This window comes from Myotis davidii, unplaced genomic scaffold (genome assembly GCF_000327345.1).
Source record: "Myotis davidii unplaced genomic scaffold, ASM32734v1 scaffold330, whole genome shotgun sequence".
Taxonomy (NCBI): Eukaryota; Metazoa; Chordata; class Mammalia; order Chiroptera; family Vespertilionidae; genus Myotis; species Myotis davidii.
The window spans coordinates 3,984,641-3,997,100 of NW_006283770.1; the positions used below are offsets into that span (position 1 = coordinate 3,984,641).

Below are 12,460 nucleotides of genomic sequence, written 5' to 3' on the forward strand. Positions count from 1 at the left end.
TTGTAGTTAAAGTGATTAATTACCCGCCTGGCACTTAGTTAAAAGGTTTTATTCCCTCCCTAACTTCAGGGGAAAATCTCTACCTGGGGAAACAACCTTTCTCGGAGAGGTGACCTTGGTTAAAACACATAGTGCCAAGAAGGTGAACAAACATATTAAGAACAGTATGCCATATATGCCAGGTCCCTTGAAACAGCAAGGATAGACCAGTCCCGGCATTTGTTTTAAAATTTCTAATTCTCCTGTTCTCTGTTAGACAGTAAGCAGGGATCTTTGTTTTGTTCACTGATGTATGCCAAGAACCAAGAAGAGTGGCTGGCCTCCATAAATATTTGTTGAATGAATAAATGAAGGCTCTATTGTGTATATCAGACAACTGAGGATCTGCTTATTTATTAAATGAGTTTACTTTCATAGTATCTGGCTATGTCTCCTGAAAGAAGAATATAAACTCAATTCTAAAATTGGAAACACCCCAAAATCCACCAATGGGATCTTATTAAATAAACCATATCCTAGAAACACACTGTAAAATAATTTTCAAATAGAAGAATACATTTGTGGCCTTTGTAGATACTTAAAAAATTATGATCAGATAATGTCCGATGAAAAGAGAACACAAAATGTTCCATGTAGGGAACATGTGATTTTTGTTGGAATCTATTTGGGAAGACATCCCGTTTCATTCTCCATCCATGTGGTTCAGATGAGGCTGTCTTTGCCCCGGGAATGAACATGTGACCTAGGAATGGTTAATAAGAATTGTCTGACTTTCTGTCTATGGAGATTGCCTCAAGGATACACTTGGATACAAATTGGGCAGTGAGTCATTTAGCTTTGTTGTGGCTATTGGGAAATAAACACTTTTTCTGTGCTGTGTTTACCAGCTCTCAGGATAATGAAAACTTGGAACTTCCATTGATTATCTTTGAAAATTAAGCTAACACAGAGGATGACAAAGCTAAGAGGTGAAGAAAAAAGAGATCAATTTCAGATAACACTGTTTTAACTCCTGGGTCTATCTCATCATTAGAGTCTTCTACTTCTGGCTGAAAATGTTCTGACTAGCACAATCATACTGATCCGAACTAGGTAGAACTTATGTTTTAAAAACTAAGTGAAAATTAAGTGTATATGAAGTCTTAGTTATGAAATTTGATAAATTTTTATGGTGGAAAATTCTTTTTTACTGTAATAAAAAATAGAGCTCTGGCATTAACTGAAGCTTTCTGTGTTTTAGCTTTAGGTTAATGAAGCTTTTGCTATCAGCTGTTGTATTGCTGTGAGAAATTTTTAAATAACTCTTACTCTATAATTTTGTGTTTGGATTGCACAGAGAAATCGCAGTAATCCACTCCAATGTCTGTGAAGTCCACGAAGGTAGAGGACAAAATCTGGAATGCTCGAGGATTTTTTTCCTTGAGCTTTCGGCATACGTTAAATCCATCTACAATTTCTGTATCACCTCCGGTGACTGTTTGTTTTATGCAGTGCAGAAGCTGAACCTATAAAAAGAAATAGAGAAATAGGTTTTTAAATGACACGTACTCACATATTTTTTAAACTGCATTAAAGAAAGCTGCAGGAAGATATGGATGCACTAAAATCAACAAACCTTGTTTTATTGGTCTTTGGGACATCAAAGAGGCTGGGGAGAAAAAGTTGCTCGCCATCAATACTTTATAGTTCAAAAATTGTTGCAGTTGAAGACATGGACATGGATATACTAATGTTCATTAGCAAACAAAAGGCACAGATGAAAATAGGGGCAGGGAGCTAGCACTTCATGTTGGAGTATTTATGCACCTCCCCTTGGCCTTACAAAGGAGGTGGGACCTAATCTGGGTCAAGGAGGGTGGATATGATTTTGAATACATAGAATAGAACGGAGAGAGCAAATCAGGTGGCAGCAATGATGGGTATGCAAAAATGCACACTTCCCTGGGCATCAAAAAGTTTGGCTGCAGTAGAGGATCACTCCTGGGAATGGTAGATGCAGTTGGAAAGTCAATTTGGAACCTCATCATGGAGAGTCTTGAATATCAGATGAAGGGTATTGGACTTTGTTTTGTGCTCAGAAGAGAGTCGTTAAAAGCTTTTGAATATGGAAGTAAAGACTGAATTAAACAATATTAGTCTAGTGATGATATATGGGATAAATTATTTAAGGTGGGAACTAATGAGAGTGTTATGTGATAGTTCATATGGATGGATAAGAAGCTAATGATGGCCCTACCTGGTTTGGCTCGGTGGATAGAGCATTGGCCTACAGACTGAAGGGTCCTAGGTTTGATTCTGATCAAGGGCACATGCCCAGGTTGCAGGCTCGATCCCTAGAAGGAGGTGTGCAGGAGGCAGCCAATCAATGATTCTCTCTCATCGTTGATGTTTCTATCTCTCTCACCCTCTTCCTCTCTGAAATCAATAAAAATATTTTAAAAAGAAGCTAATGGTGAGGGATATGAGGATGAATAAACCTAAGAAACATTGGTAATGAGAAACCAAAAGGAGAGTATTAGTTATTTTTATTAAGATTTAGAAGGAAACGTTAAACATTATTTCATTTTGTAAAGCAAAACATGGTAAAATTTTAAAAATACTTTCTTTTATTAAGTAGAGTTTGTTTTCTTTGGTTATGTGACTCCTTTTGGTAAGTCAGCATGGGTGGATTATTTTTAATAACTAAATTTAGACCCTCACTTTCTGCTTAGAGAGACTAACACCATTCAGCTGTGAAAACTTTATTCTTACAGAGTGGAATAAAAATAAAAACTAATGTCTGGCAGTTCTTATTGAAAGGAAGAGACAAATATGATCAAATACCCAAACTAGGGAATAATTACAAGTGGGGGGAATATCGATTTAGCTTGCTTATCTCCATAGATTGTCTAGAACAATGCCATCCATTTGAACTTCCTGTAATGATGGAAATGTAGTGACTAGTCCCACATGGCTCCTGTGCACTTGAAATGTGGTTAGTATGACCAAGGAGCTGAATTTTAGATTTTATTTAATCATAACCAATTAAAATTAAAATTTAAAAAGTCATTTGTGGCTCATGACTACTGCAGGAAATAGTGCAGGTCTAGACCACAATCCTCCACCCTCCCAAAACTGCATACATTTTCTCAATGTTTTAAATCTTATGCATACTTGTTCTCAAACTATGATTGTGTGATTTACATTTATTAAGTCCTCACTCCTGTCCTTAGAATTTTATACTTTCATCTTCATTTTATAGGTGAATAAGCTGAGACCTAGAGTTGAAAAATTCAACCAGCTAGTAAAACTCAGCTAATCCATGGTAACACTGCTATTCGAACTTTGGTCTATTTGCCTCAAAATCCTCATACAGCAACTTCCTTTTCTATAAAGAGAGAAACCTCTTTATAGCACTTCTAATAATTCAGTATTGTGTGGTTTGTGTCTCTGTGGTTTGTAAATGTAAACTTCCATCTTACATTGATGATGCCTTATTTTCTGATGTTAGGAGAAAACTGGTCTAAATTAATAATAATTCAGTCCTTAAGTTGATGCTGTTTTCTTTTAAACTAAAAAAAACACACAAATGTGCCAAAGCTGGCCAAGTCATTGTAGAAAACTATCTCATCACCAGGCCACTGAGGGGTGAAGCAGCATGATTAAAAATAAGATAAAATGAAAATCTCCACTTCAAATATACTAAACTCCAAGAAGGCAAAACAATAGCCTAACTTTGTCTCTGAGAGAATAAAAATGTTCCTTAAATCTTTTTAGATTTTGCTATAATGAAGTCATAGAATATTTCAAATATAAATCTTTAAAAAAGGTCAGCTGATGCCTTTTACATATGGCAAGGCCAAGTAATAATCTTCTCTTCTATGTTTACATTTTAATGCAATCTTACAAAAGAAAAAAGGTGATGGAGCCAGATGACACTTTCACTGCTAATTCAAGAGGAAAATATATGTGTGATGTGTATAAATCCCAATTTTATTTCATGTAAGTCATACAGAACCAAAAATATTTTCTTTCTAAATGTTGCTTTATGGCAGCATATGACTTCTGGCCCAGACAGAGAAGTCGGTGAAGCAACATCTGTGTTTCATTAGAGCCGTGTCTCCTTGTCCCTGTCCCACGTGATCAAAATTGATCAAACGGAACTCTCAACAGGTAACTTATCCAGATCATTTCATCTGTACTGGAAGAACATAGACTAATTCTGTTTGTTATGAAAACATTGGAACTTAGGGACAAAACCCCCTCAATAATTCAAAATGGAAACTTGAACAGTACACAAACAGTGCCTACATTTTAATGATTCCTCTGCTAGAATTTAGACCAGCCGTGGGCAAACTACGCCCCCGCCCGTTTGAAATGAATAAAACTAAAAAAAAAAAAAAAAAAGACCGTACCCTTGATGTAATGATGTTTATGTTGAATTTATATTAGTTCACACAAACACTCCATCCATGCTTTTGTTCTGGCCCTCCAGTCCAGTTTCAGAACCCATTGTGGCCCTCGAGTCAAAAAGTTTGCCCACCCCTGATTTAGACATTTCAGGAATCATCTTTTATTTTAAAAATCTCCCATTGGGTCATTACTTTTAGATGTTTCATTTGCTGATGGGAGACAGGCACACTTTTGTGGCATTTCTTTACCTATTTTAGCATATCTGTTACATCTCTATTGCAGGAAAGGTGCTGGGTTAAGTCTTGAGATATAGAGAAGTCTAAAATTAAGTTCCATATATGATAATGTGTATAAATAATCATCACATTATATGAATTATGGAAATTTGAAAGTCTGACTCAAGACCCATATTGTGCAGTGAAAATTGGAGGCCCAAGTTCAAGTTCCCTATTCATCAGATGTCACCCTGTGAAAGTATTTAGCCTTGCTATGCATCATTTCCTCATTTGACATAAAAAAAGACACGATCTATTCTGTCTACCTTAAAGGGATGTAGCAGATAAAGTGGTATAAGTAAAAATACTTTGAAGGGGTATAAAATGCTGTGAAAATGTCAAGCATTATACTTCAGGAATATTTATGAAGTCATTTAGTCACTTTTTCATAGGCTTCCAATTTTAACTCAAAAACAAAACCTAAACTCATAAAAACAAACAAACAAACAAAAAAACAGCAGATAATTAAAAAATTCAAATAAAAACTTTCTAGTTTGATTTTTAAAACTTTATTCCATCTAACTTCCCCAACCTATCTTGAGCAGATGAATGGGGCTGATTAGTTTGGCTTTTAACCCCAAGGGTTTTAGAAAATTTCTGGACCACAGTTAGAACAAATCACATCGTGTGTCTCTTCCTGACTCCAAACTCCATTTGAAAAGGTGACTAGAATGATCATTTTAGTATCATTTAGTTCAAAGAAATCATGTGGTATCTTATCAACAAAATAATTTAAAATATGAAGTCATATTCTAGACTAGCTTAGCTAACACAGGAGAGGACAATGGGTAACAAGAAGGGCACAGAGAAAATGTGTTCAGTCAACGTGTTAAAAAAAAACAGATTAATTTTGATTTTTATCCATTTTACCTTCATTAACTAGATAATTAACCCAAATTTCCACTTCCATTTACCCTTGATGATATGGATTTCTGTGTAATATTTCATTGTCCTATTTAACTCTAAAAATAGAAACAAGCCCAACTGGTGTGGCTCTGTGGTTGAGCAACGACCTAGGAACCAAGAGGTCATGGTTCAATTCCTGGTCAGGGCTTATGTCTGGGTTACGGGCTAGCTCCCCAGTGTGGGGTGTGCAGGTGGCAGCTGATCAATGATTCTCTCTCAACATTGATGTTTCTATTTCTCTCTCCTCTCTGAAATCAGTAAAAATATATTTAAAAAGTAGAAACAAAATATCTTTTTAAAGGTAGTTCGCTGACCATATTTTTTTTCGGTTTAGCAAAATGGTGCTTTTGCAAAAAAATGTAGCTGGTTTACTAAAATGACAGTTTTGCAATAACATAGTAGAAGAGGATCCTAGATGTTCTCCCGAGAGATGTGTGGCTCCATGCTGAACATCCTCCTCGACGAGGAATCTGATAGATGGGAGAGTAGATGTTTTCCCAAACTAGCCAGGGTTGCTCTGCTCCATGCATTTACACCCCCTTTGTAGTCTGTCTTTGCAGCTTCTCCCATAAAAGGTGAACTCTGCTTCCTCACTTCTTGAATCTGGGCTGAACTTATGATTTACTTTGACCAAAAAGCATAGCAGAAGTGACATAATGTTGCTTACCAGCCTAAATCTTGAGAGGCTTTGTATATTTGGTTTGCTCTCTGGAAACTCTGCCAGCTGCCATGTGCATAAGCCTGAACTAGCCAGCTGGAGGAAGATATGATAGAGCAAGTGGGACAGGGACAAGCCATCTCAACCATCACCTTGGTCAACCAGCCCCAGCCGACTCAACAGCAGCAGCAGAACTGCCCAGATGAACGCAGCCCAAACTGTAGAAACATGACCTAAGTAAGTAAGTGGCTGTTCTTTTAAACCACGAAGTTAGGGAGATGGTGTTTTTTTGTTCGTTTGTGTTGTAATAGCTAATTAATATGAATGACGGTCACATGACTTTGTGGGGAAAATCTACATTGTGTTCCCTTGTTTTATTTTTTCTTTTAACTCTCTTGTGATTGGTAAATGTGCAAAAAGACCTCAAGCTGTACTGCTGTGGTAAAATGTCTTAGCAAAGCCAAAAGTGCCACTAGTTACAGGAACAAACAAAACATGTTAAGAAATATACATGAGAATCTTTTATCCCTTGGGAATGGGAAGCTATTCAGGATTTTGGTACAGAGATATTATGAGTTTGGAGAAAGCATAGGACAAATTAGCTATATAATATGATCATCTAGGCGCAAAATAGAGGCTATTGGTCCTTGGCCTGCCCTGTGGACTGTGGCAAGGCTCACCTTACCCCAGGTGGGTGATGGAGCGCTGGGTAATCAGTGTGAAAGCTGAGCTTCCCAGTTGTGTAAGCCACATTGTTTGCGTCGATTTTGTCTTGCACCTGCCAAGTATGTCTGTAAAATACAAGAAACATATGTTTAAACAGGCTGTAACTGAGCCAGAGGAAATGTGTTAAAATGAACTTGATACATGGGGGGAATGGAAACTTTTCATTTTCTGAAATAATTCCCATCATGATGATGAGCCAAGGAAGACGAGTCTGACCTTTCTTTGTCTAAAGTAACCATTTCCGAATTAGCTTCTCTTCACTCCTCTTCTCCTCTCCAAAATAGAGTAAATTTGTCTATTCGACAGAGTTTATCACGAGGTGTATGTGGAATTTAGGTTGTTTTTAATAGCTTCATGCCTTTCTAGAAATGATTTATTGAGGTGAAATTGACATAACATAAGCCATTTTAAAATGAATAATTCAGTAGCATGTTATACCTTTATAATGTTGGTAACTACCACCTCTATCTATCTGGTTTCAAAAACATTTCCATCACTCTAAACTAAAACCTCTTACCCATTAGAAGTTTCTTTCCATTCTACAGTTATAGTTCAACATCGTCCCCTCTCCTCTGTGTGTCTGGAAAATGCAGAGGCTTGGACAGACTCTATTTTCTCTCTTTGGCAAAACTGTAGAAGACAGAATATCTAGGTGCCTTTCTGTTTGCAATGTTTTTTCACTTTTAACTTTTCTCTCAACTACTATTTGGTTCCCCCATATAATAGCTTATATAGGGATGATGAGAAAAATGCTTGATTCTTTTTATTTAACACTAGAGGCCTGGTGCATGGATTCATGCACTGGTGGGATCCCTCAGCTTGGCCTGTGCCCTCTCACAATCCAGGACACCTTGGGGGATGTTGGACTGCCGGTTTCGGCCCGATTCCCTGGCCTGTGAGGATCGGGCTGAAACCAGCAGTCCGACATTTCCTAAGGGATGTAGTAGTGCACGAAGTGGCAGGGGGCCAGGGAGGAGCCCGAGCCCGGGCTGGGTGCCATGCTGTTCCCGCTCATCCTGGCCCCACTGTGCCTGCCTCCACTGCAGGTAGCACTGCTGCGGAGGCGGGAGAGGCTCGTGCTGCTGCAGCTGCACTCACCTGCCATGAGCCAGGTTTCTGGCGCCCATCAGTCAGCTGAGCAGCGCTCCCGCTGTGGGAGCATACTGACCACCAGGGGTCAGCTTCTGCATTGAGCATCTGCCCCCTGGTGGTCAGTGCGCATCATACCCACTGGTCAACTGGTTGTTCGGTCGTTTGGTCACTTAGGCTTTTATATATATAGATATTGCAATGTAATGAATTAGCTTGCTTACCACTATAAGGTGAATGATTAATTTTTTAAAAATAACATTTATTGATAAAAATGTATTAAAACTAGGCAGAGATAATGGTTTCACAACATTGTCTTTTTACTAAATGACAGAATTGTATGCTTTAAAATGGTTAAATTTATGCTATGTGAAGTTTACTTTCATTGCCAAAAAATAGCTTGCCTTAAAAGTTGAAAGAAGTTAACAGAACTAGTAATGGCTTGCAACCCTGTGACAGGGAAAGAAACATTTTTCAGATTTTGTAAGGCTTTTCAGAAGATTAAGACAATGGGTAATTGGAAAGAAATAGTTTACCTAAATGAACCCAAGTGTAGTTTGAAAAAAAAGTCACTATACCTGCACATCATTTTATTGCTGTTACAATGTATATTTATTAGCTATGTTCACATTTATGAAATCATTTTTCAAGAAATGTATATGGAGCACATATTCTATTCGAGACATTGCTTTTCAATAGAGCTAGAGCAGGGAACAAAAAAGTCAAGCAAATGACCAAATCTAATATCACACGGAGATAAGTGCTATAAAAATATCAAGTCAGGTAAGGAGGTAAGGACTGGGGGCCAGAGGACTATCATGGCAGAGATAATGCTTTGGGAACTGCTCAGAATGAGCTGGAGTTTTTCATAGAGATTTGAATGAAGTCAGGGAAGGGGAAGCATATATTTCTGGGACATTTAGTATTTTAGGCAGAGGAATCTGACAAGAAAAGGTTGGGTTTTCTCCCTATTTTCTGGGGCAGAGAGTAAAACTACCTGTTTTTTTTCTTCTCATTTAAAACTATTTTTTATTGATTTTTAATGAGAGGAAGAGAAAGTGAGAGGACATTATACATGGACTGCTTCCGGGGAATCCCACAACTGGGGCATGTGGCCTGACTGGGAATAGAACCAGCATCTCTTTTGTGCACAGGATGAGGCCCAACCAACTGAGCCACATTGGCCAGGGCTTTTTCTTCTCATATAAATTCTGGATGGAAAGCCTGGTGTATCTTTCATATCTTTCAGAAAAGGTTAAAGAGCTATCCACTTGTGGCCATGAACTGCAAAGAGAGCCAGTGTAAATTGGAGAAGCATATATCTCCTGCTGCAACTCATTTCCAGTATGAGTCAAGCAATCCAGTATACATAGTGACTGTTGCCAAGAAATACACAATCTTTATGAAGTTCATGCCACTCCATGTAACATATATAATACAGATTCAGAATATCTTCAGCATCAGCATCCTAAGAATTATCAAGACATAGGAAAGGATGGGATTTAAGTAGTCAAAAGAACTAAAATCATCAAGTTGCAGAATATATAATATCTTCTGACTAAGAAGATGATGCTGCTGACACTGTCAGTAGGGAATGACTGCATTCAAATTTTCTTTTCAAAAGTGATGATAGTTTTGCATTGATCCACCTCCATTCTCTTTCTTGGTTCCTCCTAGTTAGTTGATCAAGGGTCAACTAACGAGTTTTGCTGCAGCCAAGAGCTGGCTGAGAGAGCAGGTGAGAGCTTTAGCCAGAGAATAGCTCTCTTCTTTGTTTGACATTAATTGGCTTCTACAGGGAAGGGGGCCAGTGTCTTGGTTTCATTGGGGCAGTTCTCTGGCCCTCTGAGCTAACTGGCAGGAGATGATAAACATTTTTCAGCCCTAGAGTATCTTTGGGATGTGTAGTCTACACGTCTGTGCTCATACATAATGATAAGTCCCAAGAAAAGAGCTTGCCAGTTCCAATCACAAAATATCCTCCTAATAGTTTTAGCATAAGTCTTGAAAAATCCTGAAAATGTCATCTGGTCTACCTTTCCTTGTAGAAATGAATCATGCCAAGAAAGCTGCTGACTGTCTGGGACTCTAGGCTTTCACTTACCCTTCTCAAATCCAAATCTCCCATGAAACAAGCAGAAACAAATGCAAACACAATCTATCGACTTGTGTAGAAACTATCTTTTAAAAGCCCACGTGGGGAGCTTTCACGAGGTGAGGGTGTACTGACAAGCACCTCTCACTTGAGACATATTCTAAAGTGTTCCAAGTAAGGCAAAACTCAGGCAGATTATCAAGAATTCCCAGGACTGAAGCAGAGGGGCAGGACTGACCCTTCTGCAGCTGAAGAGGCAGGCTCAGCACAGCATCTCCATCACCCTCTTTTTTAACTGTGACCTCCGGGTTCATAGGTCGATGCTCAACCATTGGGCCACACCAGCTGGACCTCAGCACAGCATTTTTATCTAATGGTGTAGATGCTTGGTATTGTGTGACAAGTAATCCTGCTTTTGCCAAAGATGCTGTTTTAAACAAACAAAGATGCTATTTTAAACAAACCACTGAGCTAAAAGTACAAGGTGTCATTCTCAGCCTTTAATTAGAATTTTTCCTTATACTTTTCTCTATACAAAGGTTTTGTGAATAGCTCCTGTGTATTACAATACTTATTTTTAGAGAATATTTCATGACTTGTTTTAAAAGCTGATTTACTCACTTCACCCTAATCTAGATGGCCAGTTATAAATATCATGATATTGTATGATGTTAATAGTATTTTGTGACAAATTTAAAACCTTAAGAATGTATAGGATGCTTATTGTTTTTGCTAAATTGATCCTTTTTGTCCTGGATGATACATTTTATTCCTTTTTGGTTAGTGGCTCCCACTTGGTGAATCATGCTGGATTTATTTGTAATCTTTTTTCATTTTTGAAATGCTACTTATATAAAAAGTTGTTCTGTATCTGCAACTTGGATTTATTTATTACTAGCAGCTACAACTCCCAATGTTGACCTGCTGTAAGCTCTTCTTGTTAGGTCATGAAAGGATACCTTCATTGGGACATCATTGCTTTTCCAAATGAATTGAAAACATACGTTCATACTAGTATATTATTTTTAAAATTTTAACATGCAAAATGATCTTCTAGCTAAAATAAACAAAACATTTTGTAGTTAGCCATCCAAAGGAATATCATATAGTGTATTATTTGTAACTACAATGTGACACTTCCACATATGACTTCCTAGAGGCAGTCATTCACTGGAGCTCCAGACATCATTTATTTTTGCATTATCATTTATTAGGCACACACAATGGGCCAGGGATTGAGGATATGGAATGGAATGGAATGGGATGGAATAGAATGGAATGGAATAGAATAGAATAGAATAGAATAGAATAGAATAGAATAGAATAGAATAGAATAGAATAGAATAGAATAGACTTGCACCTCATGAAACTTACAGTCTATGGGGAAGACAATATGATTAATTTTTCAAAGCTAAAGTACAAGGTGTTATTAGAGTAAAGAAGTGAAGATCAAATGGAGACCTGCAGGTTGAATAGGATTTGCCTGGAAGAGTAAAGGTCATTGCAGGCAGAAGAAAGAGTTTGTCAGAAAGCCCACTGGAGGGAGAGCATGGCCTCACAGAAGTGAGAGGAATTCACTCTGGGCCAAGTGGCGATTTGCTCTATGTCTATTCTTGGCTTTCCTTTAAATTTCTGCTCCTTTATTGTCCTGTAAAGTCTTATAAAAATATCTCAGTGCATTAGGGAACTGAGTTAAAACATATTCATTATCTCATAACAACTGACCCTCTATCAAAAATGTGTTTTTGAATGAAAACACGGAATCAATAATAGTAAATAGTGTTATTTTCCTGGTTGTCTATGAATTTTAATCCTGGTATAAGCTCTATATTTTAGGTCTATTCGGTGGTGACTACTTTAGCCATCTACTATTATTGTTATGTTATTTCTAGGGGAAGAGTTATGGTTATTTGTGAACAATACTTGGCATTTGTGTGTTAGCATTTTTTAAATCCTCATCTGCAGATATGTTTATTGATCTTAGAGAGAGGAAAGGAGAGAGAGAGAGAAAGAAACATGCATGTGAGAAGGAAACATTGATTGGTTGCCTTTCATGTGGTACTGAACCCCAAACTTAAATATATGTCCTAACCAGAAATTGAACCCATAACCTTTTGGTTCATCGGATAATGTCCAACCAACTGAGCCACAGTGGCCAGGGCCTAAGTTTATGTTTTAAAAAAATCATTATCTTTCAGTTCTACTTGCATTATGGACACACATTACATTGCATTTATTCCTAAATATGAAAAAGTCCATACCATTTTTAGGTGATAATTAATGTTCCCAAACACAAACAAGAAAGACAGAAAACAACCA

At 37.6% G+C, this 12,460-nt stretch overlaps 1 protein-coding gene across 5 annotated transcripts in view; it reads right to left on the minus strand.

Moving 5' to 3' along the window:
- Positions 1–12,460, minus strand: part of BBOX1 (butyrobetaine (gamma), 2-oxoglutarate dioxygenase (gamma-butyrobetaine hydroxylase) 1) — a 58,592-nt gene that overhangs the window by 6,821 nt on the left and 39,311 nt on the right. For all 5 annotated transcript variants that reach the window (XM_015566555.1, XM_006753953.2, XM_006753952.2 and 2 more), the window contains 2 exons: positions 6,917–7,022; positions 1,309–1,505 (listed from right to left, as the gene is read on the minus strand). In XM_015566555.1, the coding sequence (XP_015422041.1) occupies positions 1,309–1,505; positions 6,917–7,022 (303 nt within the window). The remainder of the gene's footprint in view (positions 1–1,308; positions 1,506–6,916; positions 7,023–12,460) is intronic.